Source organism: Hoplias malabaricus, chromosome 8 (assembly GCF_029633855.1).
Source record: "Hoplias malabaricus isolate fHopMal1 chromosome 8, fHopMal1.hap1, whole genome shotgun sequence".
Taxonomy (NCBI): Eukaryota; Metazoa; Chordata; class Actinopteri; order Characiformes; family Erythrinidae; genus Hoplias; species Hoplias malabaricus.
The window spans coordinates 35,277,410-35,301,773 of record NC_089807.1 but is presented as its reverse complement, the minus strand read 5'-3'; the positions used below and the strand labels follow the sequence as shown (position 1 = coordinate 35,301,773).

At 39.0% G+C, this 24,364-nt stretch overlaps 1 protein-coding gene across 30 annotated transcripts in view; it reads right to left on the bottom strand.

Annotated features, from left to right (window-relative positions):
• Nucleotides 1–5,417: 5,417 nt before the first annotated feature.
• The window catches only part of camk2g2 (calcium/calmodulin-dependent protein kinase (CaM kinase) II gamma 2), an 88,197-nt gene continuing 69,250 nt past the window's right edge, over nucleotides 5,418–24,364 (bottom strand). For 4 of the 30 annotated variants that reach the window (XM_066678561.1, XM_066678565.1, XM_066678569.1 and 1 more), the window contains 7 exons: nucleotides 20,696–20,740; nucleotides 19,677–19,731; nucleotides 13,531–13,635; nucleotides 8,390–8,465; nucleotides 8,146–8,240; nucleotides 7,771–8,019; nucleotides 5,418–6,339 (listed from right to left, as the gene is read on the bottom strand). In XM_066678561.1, the coding sequence (XP_066534658.1) occupies nucleotides 7,787–8,019; nucleotides 8,146–8,240; nucleotides 8,390–8,465; nucleotides 13,531–13,635; nucleotides 19,677–19,731; nucleotides 20,696–20,740 (609 nt within the window). In that variant the 3' untranslated portion in view covers nucleotides 5,418–6,339; nucleotides 7,771–7,786. Of the gene's footprint in view, nucleotides 6,340–7,770; nucleotides 8,020–8,145; nucleotides 8,241–8,389; nucleotides 8,466–9,216; nucleotides 9,346–13,530; nucleotides 13,636–19,676; nucleotides 19,732–20,695; nucleotides 20,741–23,642; nucleotides 23,724–24,364 lie in introns of all 30 variants that reach the window. The other 26 variants (XM_066678577.1, XM_066678581.1, XM_066678583.1 and 23 more) reach the window with 14 other exon arrangements.

Below are 24,364 nucleotides of genomic sequence, written 5' to 3'. Positions count from 1 at the left end.
GTCCTTCACAGGGCAACACACACACACACACATTCACTCACACCTACGGACACTTTTAGGTCGCTAATCCACCTACCAACATGTGTTTTTGGACTGTGGGAGGAAACCGGAGCACTACCTGCTGCGCCACCGTGCCGCCTGTCAGAACACCAGTCCCAGGAATTGAACCGACCCTTAGGCCTGTCATGGAATGTGGCAAACATTTAACTTTGTCTGTACATTTTTAATCACTATTCAAATTACCAAAAGAAACCCATTTTCACCTCTCGTTGTTTAGTTTTGTAGCACTTGCGAGCTTTCATTCAGTTAGTGCTCTCCCGAATGTAGAGTCAGTTCCATCTACAGCAAAAATGTCAATATTACTCACTTAAGGACCAGGAATAAAGCAATATCCTCATCTCGGTTCATGATTTTCAACATTTAGGGATCTCTCTAATGACTCTGAAGCCTTTTTTAAATCATTTACAGGCACTGGGGTTTGTAAAATCATTAAACCAGGTTTGAGCATTCAGACTGAAGAGACAGCACATGGTGAGGAAACATCTTCCAAATTTCATAAAAAAATATTTTTTGATTTAAACAAAGCTTGGTTATGCCATATCTGTGATTTCTTTATTTGCTACCTGTTAAGTCCCTGTGAAGGACTAGCGCCCCCTCCAGTGTGTGTTCCCGCCTTGTGCACCATGACTGAAGAGACACTGAACTGGGTAAGAACAAAAGAGTACAAATACGAATACAAACAATGAATGAATGAATGAAATAACTGAGTGAAACACTTCTAATTCAAACAAACAATTCCATGATTTCTGCCAGGGCGTCTAAAGACTGCGACATCTGCATTTCAAAATGTGAAAAAAGACATCAGTAAATGGTCAGAAAATATTATTGAAAATGTACATTCAGTGACAGATGATTTTGCCAACTGTGCTATTTAAAGAAAAACAGAACTGCTGACTCTCAGGCGACAATTTCAGAGACTAAATTATAGTGAAGTTACAGTGCATAAACCTATAAAACCAAATGTACATCTGAGATCTCAGTGACACAGAAACCTAAGCATTGCTCTACAGAAATGTGAAAACTGAGATCATTAGTTGAGTGCTTCCAAGTTCTCCAATGAGTGTATCAGTATGTGTGAGGCGTATATCAAGAGAACAGTACATGCCTGAATATCTCACCCTTACTTTGTGCTTTGGGTGGCTTATTTATGCTGTGGGGGCATTCTGCAGCTATAGATGTGGTACAGAGGGAATGTTCTCTTAACGTATACATTTTCTTTCTAAGGTATGTTCTGTGATAGTGTGAGAAGAAAGTAGTATACAACACTGACAAATTCAATAGTTAATTTTGAAGACTCAAGTGTTTAAAGTTGTTATGCTGTTTTTTGACTGTGGGGGGCAACTGTTGCCTTCTTTATAAACTTGACAAAGGGTTTCAAAGCTGGGATGTGTGGCCAATAGAGGATTGTGTGCAAATCTCCTCAGCTTGCACTGGATTTCCACACATTCCAGTACTGAGCATGTTAAATCTGCCAAAGTGACATATTTTTTTCCAGCAGCAGGACTTAAGCTCTTTGATCCACAGTGTCCAAAATACTCATCCCTTATTTAACATGACAAACCATCCCAGATCTACAATAACACTGTTGTGAGTGGTTTTAGATGTTTTGGATGAATATATATTGGAAAGTCATATTTTCGGTACCATAGTGAATGTTATTTATGAAGACCATTGTGGTCATACAGATTAGATATTTTGGGGACCATCTAATTTAGCAGCTTTTCAGAGGGAAAGAAATCAGCCTGTTTTTAGTGAAACAATGTGAATTAAATGGTATTGTTCCTTATAAAACGGATATTTCCACACAGTACATTAATATGTATTTTATGTATATTTAATAAAATAAATAAATTATTCATTAGTAGTGAATCAGGCACCATCATGGTGCACCCTTTTTGGACATTCAGTGAAATAATGGGGGGATTACTAATGACAGAGGCTCTGTTCTCCCGATTACAGGTCAGGGGAACATCACAGTGATTTTCAAGCTGTAATTTTAAGGTAAAAATACAACCTGTGCTGTGTCCAAAACTGTGCCCTACTGGCCATATGGAACAATATTTTGGGGTACCGACATTCTGTAACAATCCCACATTGCACTGCAATACATAGGGTACAACACATGTAGACTGACACTAGTGACCCATAATGCACTGCGTTGTTTGGTTAAAAACCTGCATGACATACTGTCCAAATTGTTGACTACCCTCCTGATTTCAGTTTTATGAAGTGCACTGTATAGTGAGAAATACAGGGAAAAGTGAATATAGAGCCATTTCAGAATCACTGGTAGTGTTCCTTTAAGTACAACATATTTTTATGCACCCAAATCTATAACTCTACCGTTTGTTTATTAAAACACACGTTACAAAGACTGAACGCATATCCAAATACTACCTGAGACATTATAGAGATGCAGAACAATCACTGAGGGCTATTCGAATGTTCTGAGCAGGTTTAAAAGACAATAATTACGATAATTTTAACGATAATCAATTTATATATAAACTGTGTGATGTAGTATGTGTATATAGTTTAGAAACTGGCAAAATGGGCTTTTCTAAATCTGATTAAACAAATGTTTGTCAGGAATTTGTATGTTTGATGAAATAAATACATTTATTAAATCCACGCTGAAATTGAATACATCCACATTACCCAAACCTTTAATATTCTCTGTGGATTAACTCTGATCACCATTAGCCCCTTAGTCTTATTGTGTGTATTATAGCAGGGTTTAGAGCATGAACATTTCAACACAGACACTATGTTTAAATGTTATTTTTATTAAATACTTTCAGACATTTCAATAATAACAAAGCTATTATGAAGATCTACTAACATTCAAACAAACACTTGATATTTTTAAACTCATGGTTTCATTAATCGTATGGTCATGCAAAAATCCAGCATCCAATTAAAACTCAGAGTATACTCATATGTAGCCCCGTCATATGGTTACAATGCAATAAATTGACTAGAATCTGGGCAACATACCAAGCTAAGGCTTTGTTAACCTTATTTTCTTTTTTTTTTTTAATTATTTTTTGTCTTTTTTAAACATCACTTCATTTTAGCATTTGAAACAGAGCCATTTTTCAATTACCTTGAGAATGCAGGTAACATATACATATAGATAGATAGATAAGATTTCCATTTTTAAGTAAACACAGACAGTGAAAAATATTACCAGAGTAGACATGCATATTTTCCTCCTTCTGTCCAACTGCATATATGGTTTGGTTGTTAAAGTGAATGGCCTTTTTGTATATTTTTTTGGAGTTTTCAGTTAGCGTATCTGAACTCTCATAAGCAAACAAAATGCACACTAGCTTTTCCTGTAAATCTGGAACAATCTTCTCCATTTTCTTCATCTCTTTGTAATTAATATGAAGTTTCTGTGTCAGACTGTTTCGGGTTAACATTCCTCATGACCGTGTGGACACACTGGGGACGAGCGGAAAGGACGGGCCTCGGGGCAGGACGACGGAGTCAGAAGAGACGCTACTCAAACCAAAAACGACTGGAACTGTACACACTGCGCCAGGGCGTGAAAGAAAGGGTGGAGACGTGGAGGGTCACAGTGCCTCGCTGTGTGCTCTGCGGTGGGGTCGTGTCTGATATGTCTAAATGAGGAGGGCAGTGGACTTCATTGATATTCCTTTTTTTTTGTTCTTAACAGTCTGATGAACTTTCTCACTCTGTTAATTACAATGGAAGAAGCGGAATGGCCCTAGAACACAGTGGAAAACTCTTTTCCCCATTTGGAGTCACTGATATTCACTTTTTTTTCTTTTTTCTTTTTTTTCTACTTTGCCACAGTGAAATAAAAAAGCAGTATTTGGATGTCACACAGAGATACGCACACAGATATGCCTTAAAGGGAGCACATTGTGTCTGAGCATTAAACACAGCTACGCCGGTGAGAGGAACACGTGATCGTCTGCTTTGTGAACTCACGTTTTACGGCATGATTGGCTTCTAGCAGTGAACTGGAAGTCCGTGAGGATGGCAGGATGAAGATGGACAGAGAGGGCGTGCGAAATCGGCACAGCCTAAGCTCCACCCACATCTACAAACGGGCACTGCATTAGTATTTACAACAACAGAATAAAAATGATCCAGAAGATACACCAACACTAAGAACACTAACGTTAGAACATTACAACACAAACTGCACAAAAGGGACAAAGAAACCCAACTGCCTTTAGCATGACCTGGTGTCACTGCCCTTCCCTCTCTTACCTCCAGTCTAGAGGTGGGTACATACTACTTATTTTAACTCAAGTTCACGTTCTTGTGTAAAGGTTTGGTGGTGTTGTACTCTATTAAGTAAGGTGATAACACTTGCAGTTATACTCAAGTAATTTACATAGACTCAGTAACATTGCCAGCATTCAATGTGAGAGTGTCTGCTCTGCTTTGTGATAGGTCACATCCCACACTTTCAATGATTTATTATTTAATTTTAGAAGAAAAAGAAACCAAATGTGAAGAACAGAGACGTACTTACTTCAAATGAATTTCTGATAGTTTTGCACTTCTTCTAAAAAAGATTTTTCTGCTCAGCTGCTCTCACATACACTTGTGTATAGATTTAGTCTACTCTACCCACCTCTACTCCAGGCCAAAGTCAGATTTCCTTTTCTTGTTTCGGGTCTAACATGCTCCGGCGTCGCTCGCAGTGAGCCCCAGAGAAAGTGAACAGGACGCGAGAGAACTGACAACAACACACGCAGACCAGACCTCAGACGGCAGACAGGCAACACACGCAGTGGGGGTGTGTAAGGGCTATGGGCTGGTGTCAGGGGGTCCACCTGGAGAATGGCCCCTCAGGGAGGGCTTTCATAACCTGAAGTTGCAGAAAGAAAAGTCCACGCAAAGTGAACAGAACAGCATAGCGTCTCAGGCTTATGTGCAAAACAGTACAGGCCATTTCAATTCAATTCAAACATGCTTCAAACAATACAGAAGGTAAAGCAAAAATGATATGCACAAGCGGCCGCGGCCGTGGGAAGGTGATCTACGTGTCTGAGAGAGAGAGTGCGAGATAGGAAGATTCAAGAGGAGAAAGAGAGAGCTGAGAGCCAGGTTTATATGTGAGTAGTGTTTATCTCTCCCTAGTGGCCAGGAGGAGATGGTGAGCTCAGAACACGCTGCTAAAGTGAAGTGAGAGCATTCTGCAACTTCAGGTTCTGAGGATACTGATGGTCACGGCTGCAAAGAGACAAGCAGGTGGGTAAACTGACCCAGCTCACATGCGAGCTTTAAGCAGGTGTGTGTATGAGTGTGTATAATTGGCTAACAAGCCAATAAAAACAAGTGTATATATATATATATATATATATATATATATATATATACACACACACACACAAACACTCTTGCTCTCAATATCTCCCTTCCCTATACACCAACACTAAAGATCCTTTTTGATTTTAACTTTCTCTATAAATATTCATGTATACACAACTATATTAAACCGTTCCCCACTTTTAAAAATCAGCTTTTTTTGATAACACAAAATAACTTTTAAATACAGCATTATTCAGGAGATTAAAAACCAAACAGTTCCAGAAAATAACACAAAATACTTAAAAAAACCTAAATAAAATGTACACCCCCTCCCCCACAATTCCAACCCTATCAACATACGGTAAAAATATTGTTAAAACAAGTTCATGTCAATATCTAAATTCTACACTTTGGTGGCTTTACTTCTGAAATTAAGCAATCATTATTTTTGTTTAGCCCCCCTCTAATATTCCATTCATATTACTTCTCATAATATCCCCAAAAAAGTAAAAGAAAAGATACAAAACCAAACAAACCAACAAAAAACCCCACCAACATCCACTGAAGCAGTGGCTTCTCCTTTTACAAATTCACATTTCTGATTCCAAACTGCCATCAATTTCAGCCCTGTTAATAGTGTGAGGATTAACAATCTCAAAATCTCAACATGGTACAACATATTAATACTTTAAACACTCTCTCTGAACGACGGGCAGAAAAGATGGGATCATGGGTAAAGGACAAGACAGCGCCCCCTGTGGGCATCAGAAGCATGCAGCATCCGGAGGGCGGGGCCACTGCCACAGCCGGCCCCACGTCTAGCTACGGTTGGACTGAAGTGGTGGCCACGGTTGGCTTTTAAATATATATATATATTTTTAAACTTTGTTGCTTTATTTTTTCCCCCCTCATGTTTTCTCTTCCGGCCGGGCTCCTGGCGCCAATCCGGCCACTGAGAAGAAATGCTCCAATCATCCAGGCAAGCTGAGGAAAAGATACTGAGGTTTAGACATGTATTTGAGGCAACAAGTCTCACGAAGAAACTGATACACTTGAGGACACAACTGCTCGGGTTGAATGACACAGGATTTTTAAAAATTTCATTATTATTATTGACACAGCTGGACACATTCAGAGTTAATCAATATATCATCATTCACAATTAGTGTAAGTATAAAACCTGAGGTAACTTTCAATGCCAATCTTTATATATACATTCCCTGGGTGCTCATGAGTTTGGATAAAACTGATGCAAGTTTACACCTACTTCACACAAGACTTTACGTTATTCACGCAATGCTGATGAATCCAAGATTTTTATCCACATTTATCTGATCAGTTTATAGCAGATGATGTCTTAATTCCATTAAGGAAAGACAATTAACATAATGGGATATGAGCTATCAGCTAGTGTTTGAAGGGAGTGCCGGTTTGCTGCTTTTTTTATTCACCAGTTTAACTGTAAAACCGTAACAAGAATAATATATCTTTTGCAATGACAAGCATGTGCCAAGCATCAAATAAAGATACAAAGTGTACTTTTTTTGTGCTCTTAACATTAAATTAAAAGTGGCACTAAGTAGTATAAGTGGCACACCAATCTGGAAGTGCTAAAAAGAGGGACATTAATCAGCGGTGCTCATTACAATGCCATGACCACACCCAGACAAGTCTCAGGTTGTTAAGCAACGTATCTGTCATAGGAACATATTGTTTTCATTCAAATTCTGTTTGATGCATGCCATGAAAAATAAATAGAAAATATTTCAAACATTAAAGGGACCATCTGTAATACTGACAGAAAGCATTTAAAATGGCTACTGCAGTGCAAATTCTAAACACTGGAGTAAACTGCCTCATGGATTGCCGGGTTGATGAAAAAGAACCTACATGTGCCATAATCAACATATTAATATATTTATTGTCATTTTACTCTGTTTCTGATCATGGAGATTATCAGAAAGATGCTGAAGTTGTTAGATGCTCTGTACACCTGACCACTTGCATAGTTGAAGCACATTGTGTTTGTCTGCTATTGTGCTTCACACCTAGCAACGCAGGGTGTGGAAATGGTACTGGGGATTGGGCAGTGGGTGCGACCATAGGCCGAGTTCTGATTTGGAACGGACACTCATCACAAAGGAACATACTGTCTGTACACAGTAAATTCACTGCTGTGAGAGATGCCAATGAGACACACTGGTCATTTTACAATTAATTACAGTAAATATATTACATATAGCTCCTTTTACAGACTTCAATTTTGTCTTTGTACCTGCTTTTTTTTGGTTTTGCATTAGAGATGTTTTAAAGCAAAACACCATACTATGCAGTGTGGGGATACTCCAGGCCTTCTGGCAATGCTTATGGAAATTCATCTGTTGACATTACTGTTTGTGAAGTGTCTGGTGGTACCTGTGCCTGGTGTTGTTCACTGTAAAGGTGCAGCAGGTGCTCCTGAGCAGTGGAAGTGTACATTAAGCCACTTTGCATCACGGCGATGCCACACGCGTGTCTCTTCTGACTGGCAGCTGCGTGGACGGCCCTGGCTATCTATGTACTGCGTTAGCCGAATATAGGCGATGCAGGCCGCATCCTCTCCGATCAAGTGAACATGAGGGTTTAGGATGGTGGTGTGCACTGGCTTGCTGTTCTTACTCAAGACTGCAGAGACATACAGAGTAATTGTAATATATTAAAAGGTAAATCTGGTAAATCTGCACAGTTTAGTGTCTCTAAATTCTTAAACCTATCTGAGAGTACATTAGACACTGTGAAGGAAGTACTCACGATTCTCAAAGTAGAACTTGTGAAAGTCCATGCCCTCCACCAGATTGCCCAGTGCCTCAGGTTCAAAAGAGGTTAGACCCGGGTCACAAATTCTCCTGAGAAAAAAATAAACTTTAAATGTATTACTGAAGTATTTACGAATATGTGTCTATTTACTGTCCTTTACTTACTGCTCTAATATCATTTTAGAAATGCTTGGTGATTAGAGATATAAACGGTCCAGATAATGAGTCTGGAAACTTACGTGTAGGCTTCAAAGTCTCCATTGTTGATGGCCTCAATCAGCTGTTCAGTGATTTTAATGATCTCCTGCTTGCGTGCTGATTCCCAGAGAAAAAGAATGGTTAAGAAAATGAATAAAGCATAGTTTATAGATTTATTTTAACTGAATGAATTTTTAAACTGCATGCTAACCAGTCCCACCCCATGCAGATCCCAGGCTGTCTACCCTGAGCACTGTCTCTTGCTACATTAGCTGTCCTATGAGATGCCTGCGATGCTAAACGCTACAAGAGGCAACAGGAATGTAGATGTAATCTGGTTTAAAGCCTCCAGAACCTTTCAGTCCAACTTTTAAAGTCAAAATGATAGAATGATATTGAGTTATTCCAAAACACAACACAGTGAAGAGCAATTCAGCTGTCAGTTGTGTAATTTGTGAAAAATTACAAATACAATGACACATGGAGAAACTTCAGGACACGTTTGTTTACATGGTGTGTTCCTTGGAACAATCTTTGGAACTAAGAGAGAGGCACCTCTTGCCAATGCTGCAAACAACTCACAGTAGAAGAAGTTCAAACAGGGTACGTTCTGAAGGAAAGAGCAAGGTTACACTAGGATTTATGGCTAGGGATTTGTTTTTCTGTGGGAAAAACATTAGAAAGTCTAGACCTGACTGATAACATGCCATGGATGACTTGTTGTGTGAGTGCTGCTAATGTAAGTGTTAGAAGTGTGCTCATTCATTATGGATAAGGCCTTCCACAAGTCAACCACATTCTAATAGGTCTCTCCTCCGAAGGCGCCACACATATGGCTCGTTCGACAGCTCCTGAGTCTAGCACTTACACTGCTGCGAGCTGCTGCCTGCTGCTGCTGCTCCGGAGGCTGGGGCAGACACAGCAGGCTCCAGCTCAGGACAAGAGCTCTGCCCTGTACTGCTCCATGCAATACGCTGCACATCAGGCTGCACCTCAGCTGTAAGACCATGAACCAACTACAAAAACACAGTCCACTCACGCTAAAGTCACAGCACACCAGCACGAGGGGAGCAGAACTAAGAGGGTCAATCTGTCTCAAACCAGATTTAAAATAAATAAATAAATAAATCGCTTTCAGGAGATACGTATATTGATTTTGTGCAAATGGTCTTCCTCTAATTCTTCATCATAGGACACAAGACGGAAAGTGACACTGAGGGCTTTAAAAACTCTAGAGAATGACAATGATTCACCACAGAAACCCTATCTGCCCTATGGAGGTTCTGATTATTGAACAGGGTGAAAGGGGGCTAATAAAGTATGCAGAGAAACAGGTGCACTAGAGTACACTCTCAGAAAAAAAGGTATGGTCGAGGTACATTATTGGTCACTAAAGGTACAAACAGTGTAAATGTACCTTTAAAGGTACAACAGTGTTTAAAAATTTCAGCTGTGTTCCCTAAAGGTACATTACACTCTCAAATATAAAACACACAACAAAAGTCCTGGAGATGAAACGTGGCGTATGAAATCAACACAACTTACTACAACTATAATAGAATAAGGTACAATTATGTTCCTTAATTAAAGGTACAAATATGTACCGTTGAGAGTGCCACCACAATGACAGCAAAAGGTACCACAGTGATACCTTTCAGACAGTGCACATTTGAAATATTTTGGCACTAATATATAACGATTCTTTTTTTACAGTAAAGCAAACAGTTCTATTACAATACACACAACAATACATAATGACATAGGAACACTGACCCCAATTCAAGGCCCCAAATAACAACACTATCAGTGAGACCATCAGCTGGAAGGTCTTTAGTGATTTCAGACAGACTGACCCATAAACAATTTTCACACAATCACTACAGAAACTATGTCTAAAAGAAAAACACACGTAACAAACCACTTCTCACTGCAGTCAGTAAACCACACCAACACAACTCAGGTTTGAACATATACAGGAAGAGGAGATGATTATCATATGAAAAGCAGTATGAGAAATCATGACACAAGGCTCCAGTAACACAGAAATATTTAATCAACAACGGTATAACAGATGAGGTTTAAAGGAGTACACAAAGCAGGCAGCAGGTGGCAGCAGTCACCCACTAACTACAAGCCTCAACCTAGCAGAAATAGCAGAAAACAAAAGCACAGATAAGACTGCCAGTACAGGGCTGTAGGGGATACAACTATTACTATATAGTAAAAGTATTAACTGAATAGATACTAGGGCCAGAGTAGAGGTAAACGAGCTATGTGAAACGGCTTACTGAACAATAAACACCACCATAAACTATTTATTTGCTAATTAAGGAACAGTGTTTTGGTTTTGGTATTCTAGTGCACTGTGTTTGAAATTAAAAGATAACTTTAATGTTAAAGGGTTACCGAAATCTACACAAGATATCCAAAAGTATGAACACACCCATTCCAACAGGTGAATTCAGCAACTTTAATATGTACAATACAGACATCTGCAACTGACTGGGAGCACAACGGTTACATCTTGATAGCAAACTTGAAGCGAAATGGGAATGTGTGGAGCAACCGCACAACAATACAAAGTGTTGGCTAGAATTATCATTATCTGTAAGAACTTATCCAGTTCAGGGTGGCGGTGTGTCCAGAGCCTACCTGGAACCATTGGGCGCAAGGCGAGAATACACCCTGGAGGGGGCGCCAGTCCTTCACAGGGCAACACAGACACACACATTCACACCTATGGACACTTTTGAGTCGCCTACCAACGTTTTTGTAGGAAACTGGAGCACCACGTGGAAACCCACGCGGACACAGGGAGAACACACCAACTCCTTACAGACACCTGGAGCGGGATTCGAACCCACAACCTCCAGGTCCCTGGAGCTGTGTGACTGCGACACTACCTGTTCGCCACCGTGCCGCCTACAATCAATCATCCAACACAGAATTAATCAATCAACACATCAGAACCTGCCCTCACTCATGTTAATGTGGCTGATCACAGTCAAACCTCCACAATATTGCACCACCAAGAAAAGTCTTACCAGAAAAGTAGGAGCTGTTAATAGAGTAAACAGAGACAAACTCCTTATTAATTCTCTCGATTTCATTTGTTTAAGATCACCTACATGTAACCCATTCAGAAAAGATAATCCCTGTGAGCAGAAGAGCATTATTATAAGCCTTTTCCGTCTTCAGAATCTCAACTATTTTTCTTATTAAGTCCTATCAAATGAAGAGTACCTGGGAAAGATAAGCTGAAAAAAAAATAATTCCAATATTTGATATTGTAGGCCAAGAACACACTTGCGCTCTCTGGAAAACCTGTCTCAAATTAACCTCTTTTCATGAGGCCATTAACCTAGAGATCCACATAGTTTTCCCATCAACTGCCTTGGTTTTTTCAACCTTTGATTCTCATTCAAGCATGGCACTGAAATGTGTTTATTACATTAAAATACATATAAAAAAACTCTCTGGTCCATGCTGTTTCTTTCTATGTGCCCAGTGATTCTAGGTAGGCTCCACAACCTGCGCAACCCTGAACTGAATAAGAGGTTTACAGCGGTTATGAATGAATGAATGAATAAATGAACTCTGTACTCTATATACATTTTACAACTTTCAAATGCTCCGTACTGTTCTTGATTTTTAACTAATCCAGTCTTCCATTGTTCTTCCATGTATTCTTTATCATTGAAAGCATTCTTTTGTCACCCACATCTATGGTCTTCTGTGCTCTATCAAGCTTGTGTACAAACCTCAAGAGCGGATTCTTTCTTGTTGCCAGTGTAGCAAACAGCTGATTTTGGCACAACTAATGTTTTGGCTACGTCTCTGACTGATTAATTAGGATTTGTCATCCTCGCGGTGGCCTGCTTCACTGGAACTGACACTACATTGGTCTTCAAAATGGCAAAAGACTTCGGCTGTGGACGATGTGTCTACGGAACGTTTGTGAAGTAACAATAAAACGAGAAGAACCAACCGAATGGCCCACAGAGTTGTGTTTTGTGTAAAAATGGAGTGTGATTCCTGTATCAGTGACTCAAAATAGATTCAAAATTCTCAAGAGTGCTGACTTAGTAATTGTTTCTTTTCCTAAAGTACATTTCATTTCAAATTCAGTGTGTGGAATATTCAAGTACTGTTTTATTTTCCCTTCAAAATCAGTCTTTCAGGCAACTGTGAACGCAGCGATGCACCAGTTTTTCTTATAAATCACACTGCTGAGGGTCCACTGATTTGCTTCTTTCATATCTGATGTAAGATGACTGAGATTACTTCAAAAACCAGCAAAAAATGTTCAAAAGAAGACAAGAGTATATGAGTGATGTGTTCACACATGTAATCTCTGCATCTGAGTGCAGGTTCCAGTCCCCTGCCTTAGTATCCACACCAGACAATGTCAATAAGAGTGATTGGACAAGATTCCTAACACTACATTCCCTGACATCTTAACATGATTTGAACTGGAAGTCGCTTTGCTGACTGCTGTAACATGAAGGTACTCTATTGTACAGTCTCTACATGTACTGCACGTCCTGATATTGTCTCTGCACAAGCTTTATGCACAAATCTCATAATCAGTCAGTTCTCAGTGTCACATATTATAAATGAAAAGGTTATTTAGTGTAGTCACTACCAAGGAGTAATGATGAATCATAAGAATGGAGTTAAAGGAGTGCAGATTGCAACACTGTTAGACGGGTTCAATCTACACATTAGTACATGTATTCTTACATATTCTATTCAAAAATTAAAAAGCGTAAATGTAGAAAAACACTGACAAAAGTAATGTTTTTTTTATATGCTTGTCATAAATCATGTTTTACATATAGTATAAAATTAAACAAAACAGCATGGCGTAGACGCTATTAAAGATCTGTATGTACACACTCCAAATTAATCAGAAGTATTTAACAAATGAAGCAATGTTTTTCTTCATTTTTGTGTAAAATGACATCACTATTTGAACAGTGACTCTTTTAGAACACTGCATTTGTGAAATGGCGTCAGAGAAGAGACAACAAAGTCAGAGGTTTAGAACTACAGAGAGGAGCAACACTGTAAAGATACGTTTCTGAGATCAGTTCAGATCACTGTCTGAGGAAAAAGGGACAGTGGGAAAAGTGTGAGATCTAAGGTCAGAAACAGGTCGCTGTCATGGAAGTAGACTTACTGGGCGGTAGGAGTGGGGGAGGAACCTCAGTCTGAGGGGTCTGTTCCTCAGAGGCACTGCATTGGCTGACCACTGCGCTGTCACTGCTAACCTCGCCAACTGATACTGACACAGCCAGTGAAGAAAAACAAGAACACGTGATGTGCTTGAGGTGTAATTCATGTATGCTTGTTTACTCTCCTCCTTTTACAGTACAGGGGAAAAAATATGATTTGCTTTGCTTATGGACTGTGTGTAGCTTCTGCTATTTGTCTGGCTTCATAAAACAAAACAAGAGCCAAATGAAACCAGTAAATACACAGTTACAAGCTTTAAATAAGATTCATATTTATCCTGTTTCATACAGGTTCCTGAGTTTGAAATTTCACATCAATAGACTGCTCTTTCCTTTGTTTGCTTGTATTTAATTGCTCGTGGTTTTACATAGCAGTCAAAAGACTGTTAAATTTACATTTTATTTAATAACTAAGACTTACATAGCAGTCTTTGGATGCAAAGATTACCATTTTACCGTTTTTTAAAACATAGAATTTTTACAAAATTTCAAAACCAAAACTAGGGCTGTAAGTTAGAAATATAAATATAAACTGTTCCATTAAAGCTGTTAAATATCATTATAAAAATCAGAAGTGATAAATATATATACAAAAATAAGGCTGAAAAAGGACCCATTATCATTATAACTGAACGGGTTATTTGAGAGTTCTTTGTGATATAATAATGAATAAGAATTGCACTTTTATGACATCCCATTTAAAATCCATAGGCATTAATATTAAGTTGGTCTCCACTTTGCAGCTACAAGAGCTTCCATCTATAAAAGTCAGGCAGGTAATGTTCTCCTGGCACTCACCAAACCCAGACTGCTCATCATTCAGACTGCTAGATAGACAAGTGTGATTAGTGACTGCACGAAAGACCTTTGCACTGCTCCAGAGTCCAGTGGTGGCATGCTTTACACCACTCCATCTGACGCCTGGCATTGTGCTAGGTGATGTAAGACTTGCATGCAGCTGCTCAGCCATGAAGTCCATGCCATGACGCTCCAGGCGCACAGATTTTGTGCTGAAGTTAAAGCCAAAGGAGGTTTGGAACTCTGCAGTTACTCTTGCAGTGTCAGCAGAGCGTTGGCCAAACTGTGCCTCAGCACTCGATGACCCCACTCTGTAAATTTACATGGTCTGCAACTTCTTGTCTGAGTTGCTGTGGTTCCTAAGTACTTCCTCTTTTCAATAATACCACTCACAGTCGATCTACAATAGAGTACATTTCACCAACTTACTTGTTGCAAAAGTGGTGTCCAATTACAGTACCACATTTGTATTCAGTGGGCTCTTAAGCTCTTACACAAACATGGTTTAGTGCTTGATTTTATACTCTGTGGCAATGGGGCTAAAAGAAACACCTGAATATAGTGATTTGTAGGTGTTCCCCAATGCAGTTTTCCATGCAGTATTTTTTTATTCCTTAACAAATTACTAATGGTGATACATATTTGTAGTGACAGTAGAAGTTAAATTATATTATTAAAATGCAACATTGGGAATGAGGTTCAGGTCTGTAGCATTTTGACAAGCTTTAATTAAATGCTGTCCATTAATTCAAACAGCAAGTTTTTTTGGGGATCCCATGATACAGTGGTTTGTACCTACCAAAAGAGGAAGGACAACTGGCGAACCAACAATATGGTCACAAGCACCTGAGGTGCTCTGATGTGGGAGGGGGGTGAAGGGTAGACTGTTTGGCCTGATCCAACAAAAGATTAACTATAGCACTAACCACTGCATACCCCATAAGATCTGCCGTTTTGGAAATGCTCTGACAAAAACATTATGATCACCACAATTTAGCCCCTGTCAAAGTCGTTCAATTCATAAGCTTGCCCATTTTTTTGGCTTCTAATACATCAACTACATGAAATGACTGTTCACTTCTTGCCGAATATATCCCACTCCGTGAGTGGGTGCCACTGTCAATCCATGTTATTCACCTCACCTCTCAGTGGTTTTAATTTTGTGGCTAAAATATGTACGCTGTAAACTAAAGGTCCCCGTTTATTAAGGCACTTCTACACCTTGATAATGTAGGATATAAATAAAATTGTAACATGTGATACAAAAATTGCCCTAATTTTAAAGTTCTGAAGTTTGATATTAAGAAAAATTATTCATCTTTTAGCCTTACAAGAGATTTTGATAGAGCAAGTGGATACCAATGGCGAACATATGCACTAGGAAATGAGGAATCTACCCAAGGATCTTTGAGGCAAGAAAATATCAAGCATTGGTGGGTCTGGTGAGTGCCCTGGCCAAGAGAGGTGATCTGTGAACATGTTTTCAAATAACATACTCCAATATGTTTAGCTTTTAACCGAATGTAATGTGTTAGTTTGTTCAATTACAAATGGTTCAAGGTTTGAGTGATAATGTTTAGCTAATTTCAGCCAGAAATTCAGGGATTAAATCATCCCTGAATATAAATTTCAGTAAGCCTTGCAGCTGCTGCCACAAAAACACAAGCCTAGAAAGGTCAATGTCGATCAGCCAGTGATATTTGGAGCTGGCACTGTGCATAATTCCCCACTGCATGTTTTCGTCACAGAGTGAGAGAGAGTGAAAGAGAGAGAGTGTGCGGGAGAGTGCAAATATGGTATAAACTCTGAAAGACGGCTCTGTCCAGGACAGAGTCTCACTCTGGTACAGAATGTGGGATCGTTGGGCTATTTCTCAAGAGGAAACAGGAGAATTATGAGACTTTGACAACCCAAGGTAGAAAAATGACTGCAGCCTTCAGTCAGGATGGGATTAGGTTAAATTATTGTAAATTTGTCTATTAGAAATGTACAATTATACATTAAAAAATGCACAATGCATAAATGTGTACAATCGCCACTAAACATTTGAATATGCAGCAGATTAACAATGCTCTTTAATTCACAGTGGGAAATAAACATGTTTATGGCAGTTTGAATAAGAGGACATAGTCCCACTAAACATCTTGTAATGTGCTGAAAGTATTTACGGTACCTAAATCAATTAACCCTTTAAACTGCAGGGTTAATCTCAATGTTTATCTTTAAGTGCTTAATATCCCATTTTGAATTTAATATTATTTTTTTGTAATTTTCAAGTGTGGATTCACACATCAACGTAGTGCAAACAGACTCAGTACCATCTTTTTAAACATCATTTTGAAACATAACCTCTCAAAACACTCTCTCTCTCTCTCACACACACACACACACACACACACACACTCCTTAATCAACTACACTAAGCTCTTAGTTCATTATTCCATTACCACTCAGACGAAATGTCTTAATTCATCAATGTCCTGCGAGCTCCTGCAGGCACAGTTACAGAAGCTGAACACCCACAGCCTGCTCTCTATAGCTTTGCCTGCACTGATTCCTGATACACAGCAGTCTGTATGACCCCATTTTGTTCCTCCACTGCAGGCTGGACCTGCCTCCTTTTTAGCTGCTTCTGGAGAGTGTTATGCTTTTAAAGCTGTCAGCTGCAGAGGTTCTCTCTCACACATACGTTCACATCTCTCTCATTATAGCAAAAAAAAAAAAAATTAATTCACTGTAAATATCACTTTCTGTCCCTTCCTTTTGTAGTGCCTCTTATGGAGGCAACTTGATAATATTATCTATGTAATTATAAATAACAAAACAAGGCACATCAGTAGAGCAGAACACTCTACCCCACTTATAAAAACATAAGTGTAAACTAGGATCATTCTCTGAAATACTGATTTTCTCTCTGAATGTATTAAATGGTTTTCATGTTACATAATGTTTTTAACTTTTAAATCTATTGCTTCATATACTGTTCCTCCAAAATAAAGAAACTGCCTGGATGCTCGTTCTATGCAAACTCAGATCTTTCTTGCTTTTATTAAATGCTTAAGCTACTGAAAAGATGGGATGATGGCTCGAGAAAAAGCCAAGAAGTTCAGAAGAGCTGTCTACAAATGGAGCTGTTTCGCACGAGCATTTTCAATGCATTAAACTGATGAGAAAACTTTTAAGCTTCAAAAACATGTGCTTTTCTGTGAAGTTCTGGCAAATGAGAGTTTAAAATCAGTCAAAATGTATGACACATGGCGATCAAGGTTTGTTCCCCCCTTTTCCACTTCAACCGTTTGGTTACTCTGACGTCCCTTTGGCTTTGAGTGTCTAATACATATGTAGATTGCTTATTTTGAGATTGCTTATATGTATAAATACACAGCACTGGGCAGGGGTTTCAGTCATCTAAGATAATTATATATATTTATACTAATGCCTTCTCAATAAGTGTGGTGCTTGGATAAAGTTATATATAATCACAGTAAATGCAAAAAAATAATAATATGAAACAAGAAATATGAGGTTTATTTTTTCTATAAAGTAGTAGGTGTGAGTGAGTTTGAAGAACAATGTTTTGCTCAGAATCTCCTTGATTGCATGAATTTGTTAAATCAACAGCACACAATATTTAAAATAATTATTTATTAAATAATAAATACTAGGTACTGGACGATAACCTCAAATAATACGGAGTGCCACAAGGACAGATTTGGAAAAAAAGTTAAACCAACACTTTCACACACAGAATATCACACTTTACTGGAATAAAGTTATTTGGATTTATTCTAATGTTTATTGTTTGTTTGTTTGTAGCAAATAAACACTTACTGCTCAGATAAATAGCTTTTTAAATAACATAATCTCTGGTGCCTAAAACTTCTGCACAGTAATATATATATAATTTTTTTTTGCTTTTCTTTGCACTTGTTAAAAAATTAACTTTACAACTTTACAAGTTCCTAACGTGTGTTTATTGATAGTCAGAAAGCATGTTATTTCTTACTAATTGAAGGAATAAGGTTTAAAACACCCAGACGGTGTTCGGAAACTGTAATAGGCGTCTTACATGCGACGTAGATGGTGGACAACAACTCTAGAAGTTGCACTTAATTTAATGCAAAATGACGAAAAGGTGTGTTGTTTTTGGCTGCAATCATTCAATGTACAGTGGGACATCTGTGCACAAATGGCCCAAAGATCCCAAAATATCCAGAAAATGGACTAAATTTTAAACGGGCACTTTGGAAAGGACCATCCGCTCACTCTGTTATCTGTAGCTCATTTCACTGGCGCTTTTCCAACAATATGGGCATGTAAGGACACTAACGAAAGCTGTTCAAGAGCCTCTGTAACATGGAGGTAAACAGGGTAAGGACACTTACTTCGCCTGTTTTAGTTGGTGTTAGTTAACGTTAGCTTGACTCACTAAACTCGGTGGCTCAGATTATACTCGGCTACGTAGCTGCATTACGGAGGTTTATAGTGTCGGATGAATTCGAGTTCGACTTCGATCACATTTACAAGAATAACGGTACCTCTAAATTTGAGTTTAGCTTATTGCCAGGCTATTGTCATGAATAATGTTGGTTATTTAGCTAGATACTGTCATAACAGTCAGTCATAACGGTGTTTTACCGCGGCGTTGTTCAGCTGTTGTCCACCAGTGACGTCACGGTTGCGTTCCAGAATTTCCGTAGCGAGCTCGGGTTTTTCAGTCAATTTAATAAAATTCTCAGTTTTAAAGCAAATTAAGCTGCGATTTTCATTTTAATTCATATTTATATATGAATAAGTAACTATATATATCAGTAACTACAATAATGTGAAATATTCATGGAGGTCCATTAAGTGGTGCTTAGCCTTTAATGCTTGAGGGAGATTAGCCATTACAGTGTGCTGTCAAATCAGTGGGTAGAGAAAGAGAGGGCTTGCAAAAATTGACCATATTTTATGATGGGTTCACAAGGCAACAAGTTTAAGAAGCTACTGTCGTCGACTGCTTATCAATTTATTGATACAATTCAAATAACAAGAAGAATAAAATATTGTTTTGTTTGTTTGTTTGTTTGTTTTTAACCATGTGCTGTAACATGTCGTGGGTGCATTTTTTTCTGGTTCCAAAGCTCCAAGGAAACTAACTATATGTTCTGCATTGTAAAAATGTCTTTCGTAATTCACATTAGTCCCTTTAAATCTAAAAGTCATCACTGTCTTCTACTCTCATCTTCTGTCTAGTTTCCCCAAATAGAAGAAAAAGGCATGCAGAGTACATAAAGGGTTGATAGTGTACCTTTCCTACCTTTCATGTCCTCCTCTTCTGTAGTGTTACAACTCTCTGTGGAACCCTGCAAGACATAAAAGAGATGGAAGGGGGAACAAAAAGGGTAACAGAAAGAAAGACAGCAGAGGGACAGAAAGGTCAAAATCTAAAGGGTAATTTAGGTTGACTTCCATTATGTTTGATAGACACTGCAGCCCTCCATCCTCCCCACAAACATACCACCACACACACACACAAAGACAGACAGACACACACACACACACACACACACACACAACCACATACACTTTCTCAGTGGAACACACCAAGCCCTGCACAAACCAGCCAAGTCCAGCGAGAAGGCAAGCTCAATAAACCAGCCACCATGGCACACTGAGTTAACTGGGGGTCACACAAGTGAATGTGAATTCAGTTCCTATATTTACGAGTTAATAAACTAAGTGGAATCCAATACCATTTACGATCACAGTGAGGGGAGACGGCAGACAGGTGAGAATACCTGGACAAGAGTGTGAGAGTGGGGCCATCAAATGTGAGTTAAGCCAATTAAAAATCTAAAATCTGTGTCATTCAAAAGTTTGGAATCTATGTTTTGCATGATACAAACATAAATGTTACTAGATGGTAAACCTGTTTATATGCATAGCATGAGTGGATATGGAAAAAAATAATATACAGAAAATCTCACAATGCCAAGATGAAGTTCATATTGTTAGGTAAGTAACTTGAACTGTGTGGGGGTGTTATATTGAATAGATTATTATTCACATATTCAATAACATTTCAAACTCTGCTATTATAAAAAAAAAACATTTATGTGCGCAAGGGTTCCAAACTTTTAAATGGTATACACCAATTTAATTTAAACTTATATAAAAAATGTATTATCTGTATTTAAATGACTTCTTCAACTGGCTGATTTGTGATTCCAAAGGGGCCCAACCCTGCAAGCGGCAATGGTGCAGTATTAGTGGTGTTAGGTTGGTGGACTGCAGCAGGCAGCAGAGCTGGCAGCTGAAGCAGCTTACCTTGATGCCATCGGCTGGGTTGTGCACAACAGTGGTCTGTGGTTCCTGAGAGAGGTAGGAGACAGTTGACCATGCAGAGGAGGGGGCAAGGGGGAATTAGACAAAGCCCCAAACTCTAAATATCTAACAAGCTCGCTCAATACTAGACTGCTGTTACTAAAGCAAAGCGCAAATGCTAGAGCACAGAGATCAACACACACTGAAGGATGTAGAAAGCACTATACCAGAGCTATTTGGAAAGAACTGGGGCTATGTTTTGGCTAACTGAAACTCGAGTATGCAGAGAAGCGATTATGAGAGCAAAGAATAGGGACGTACTTATTGTACCTTTACTACTGGCACTAAAAGCTGCAAAAGCTGACAGCACACACTACATCATTCATTCAGTCAAAGGACAAAAGCTGGATACATTTTCCAAATAAGCACTCACCCCACACACACACACACACACATTCACACATGCCCAATCACCCCTCTACCAAGCAAAGCAGATATGTGAAGATGCAGTCCCTACATAGTGAGCCTTCTCCAAATTCCCTTACAGCAGTCTAGCAATGTGGAAACAGGTTTAGCCACTACTGCATATTGGGCTCCTCTCTCTCTCTCTCTCTCTCTCTCTCTCTAATCCTGTTGTTACAATAGACTTAAACATCTTTTTTCAACCTGGCTTCGTCTGGGGTGCCATCAAAAGGATTCGAACCTGACACAAACATAAAAATGATATTTACATGATTTGAGAATAAAGTCTGAATATTTAGAGGAAAATGTCAGAAATATTCCGTATTCACTTTTTCAGTATTTTTATTGGCGGAACTGCACACGGTCTACAGAGTGGGACAGTGGGTTGATGTTGCGAGTGGCATAGTGGACGCAGCCAAAATGTAATTTAATTCTCAAGTAAATAATTTAATAAAAACTCCATGTGATCTGCTGTTGCCATAACTTAATTTGCAACATAGATTGTATTTAAAAATATGACTGAGAATGTGTGTGTGTGTGTGTGTATATGTTTTGAGTGTTAAATGCAGAAAGTAAGTTTGGGGTTACTTAAAATGTTGCATACTTTTAAAGCGTACTGTGATCGAAAGTGGGGTTGATTAGAACCATTCATGTGAATTAAAGTCAAATTAAAACAGCAAAATAATGCAGGCCAATATGGAGTATATGCTCCAATTTAAAAGAATAAAATAAGAGCCTGCCCAGGTATATTTGGATGGATTAAGCATTGGCTAATTTTTGTTCCATTTTTAGTTCTCATTATACAGTATGCAGCAGTGAGCCGCATTTTCAGGAGTTAACAAGCAGTCACAAATTCCATGCAGTGGACTCAAGGAACAAAGCCAGTTCTTGCAGTCAGATCACGTTCCAACTGGAGTGAGGAGATACCTCATACAATTTAATAGCCTGGCATATTCATGAGACTACAAAATAGTTATTTCACATAGGTAGTCAAAAATATCAATGCAGATTCCCCACTATTACACACTAAAATGAAGTGTTGAAAAGTAACTAGTAGCCAGAAATAATCAAATCAGTCAGTAGAATTGTTTTTTACATATACACTATATATATAATGGTTTCTGTATGTTACTTGAAAATTTGTAAGTGATTTTGGTGATTATTTTTGGACTTGTGCAAATGTGCAATGTGGACTTTAGTATTGATTAATTATTATTATTTAGATATTTATTTAAAAAAACCCAAAACAAAACAAATCAGGCTCAGCATTAGTCGATATAATAGAACATGAATTGGGGGGGGGTGTCTTGCTTATTCTTAACGGTTCATCAGTGTAAATCTGTTGTGAGGCTCTTTATGACAGAAATATGTAGCAGAACAAAATGCTGAGTGCCTACTCTAGTCCTCTACTGTAGTGCCCTCCCTACAGAGGAGCTACAGGGCTCAGGACCACATTGACTGTGACATTTGGTGAAGTGCTGCAGTGGACAACCAGGCGCTGATGAGGGCTGTGATGTTACTGTGAGAGAGAGAGAGAGAGAAGCAACCTTGGAGAGAGACAGAACGAGAGACAGACGCACTCAGCTTCACAGCTACAGGGTTTCCCTTCTGTCCCTGCGTGCACTCCAAAAACAAGCCGCTCCAAACAGACGCCAAGGGGGACAGTGACAGAACGCCCCTGCAGCTCTCTCACATTTGTTCCATTTTAACTGTTCACCCTTCTCCCTTTCTACAGAGAGAGGTCTTTGTTGCTTACAGCTTTCAGAAGCCCTTGGACCATTCCACTGGGGCCATGTACTAGTGCTAGCTGTTTTTATTGATGCCATTCGTTATCCTTAATAACAAAGTAATGTAACCTTGACAGGGAGCCAATTAAGAAGACATTTGGAGATCTGTTTCTTTATGCTTTTGGAACACATCTGAACCTCTGGAGACAGGGAAATGGATCTAATCTAATCTATATCAGGGACTGCACCTTCTGAACAAATAACATTTCTCCTTCCTAATGCAAGGAGATCCAGTTTTACCCATAGGCCCTTCTGAGACTGCTGATATCTGGCAGATAATGGCACATATCCTTCATAATGTTTCCAATGGTTTCACTGACCAACTTGATTGTATTTTACAGAGGTATACACACGTTTACAATCTACAGAAAACTGATAGCAAGGGACCCTCTTAAGAAGGGAACAGGGATGTACATCACTTCAGGGCCACTTCTCTGAATGTACTGGTCTCAGGGAGAGGGCAGACGGGTAAAACCTGACTCAAGGAAGAGAATGACAAGCACAGATTTGTAGCTTAAGTTTAAGTCATCAAAAACACATCTCCAAACGGAGGGCGGAAGGGAGGGATGGATGTCGGAGGGAGGCAAAAACCAAAGAGGTGAGATGAACCCATGGAAAAACTACTAAACACAAAGGTATGGGCTGCTAAAACAATCAGCATGAATGAAGCAACAATGAAGAAATAAAGAGAGATGAGGTACCATTGGTGCTGTGGATGATATGCTGCTGTCTTTGGTGCTGCTGCTGCTTACTACACTGTTTTTATTGTTGTTTGTCTGTGGCTGGGGTAAAAACAAAAAATAAACAAAAAACAAAAAACAAAATGATTTCTGTTCGAGACTTTCCAAACCCAATTAGCACCAGGGCCCATGTATAAGTACAGAAGAGCTGCACTGGTCAAGCCGCTCCCCATACAGTCCCCAGTGCTTTCTACAATAACACAACAGGAATTATCTTCAAGATCTAACTGTACAGGGCAGGCAATGTGAGAATATGTCATTCGTTTTGGAGGAAACTGCAAATGTTTGAAAGGATAACGTGGTGTATGTGTGCTTCTTAAATGGCTAATCATTGCTCACTATGTTATTACACTGAACGATCACTGCATTAGGAACATCTACCTACATTCATTCCCCATCTTATCAGCTCCACTGACCATACAGGAGCTCTTTGTAGTTTTACAACTACAGAGCGTAGTCCATCTGTTTCTCTGCATACTTTCTTATCCCCATTTCACCCTGCTCTTCGACTGTCAGGACCCCAACAGGACAACCACAGAGAAGGTATGATTTGGGTGGTGGGTCTTTCTCAGCGCTGCATTGACACTAACGTGATGGTGATGTGTTAGTGTGTGTTGTGCTGGTACCAGTGGATCAGACACAGCAGTACTGCATGAGTTTTTAAAGACCGCAGTGTCACTGCT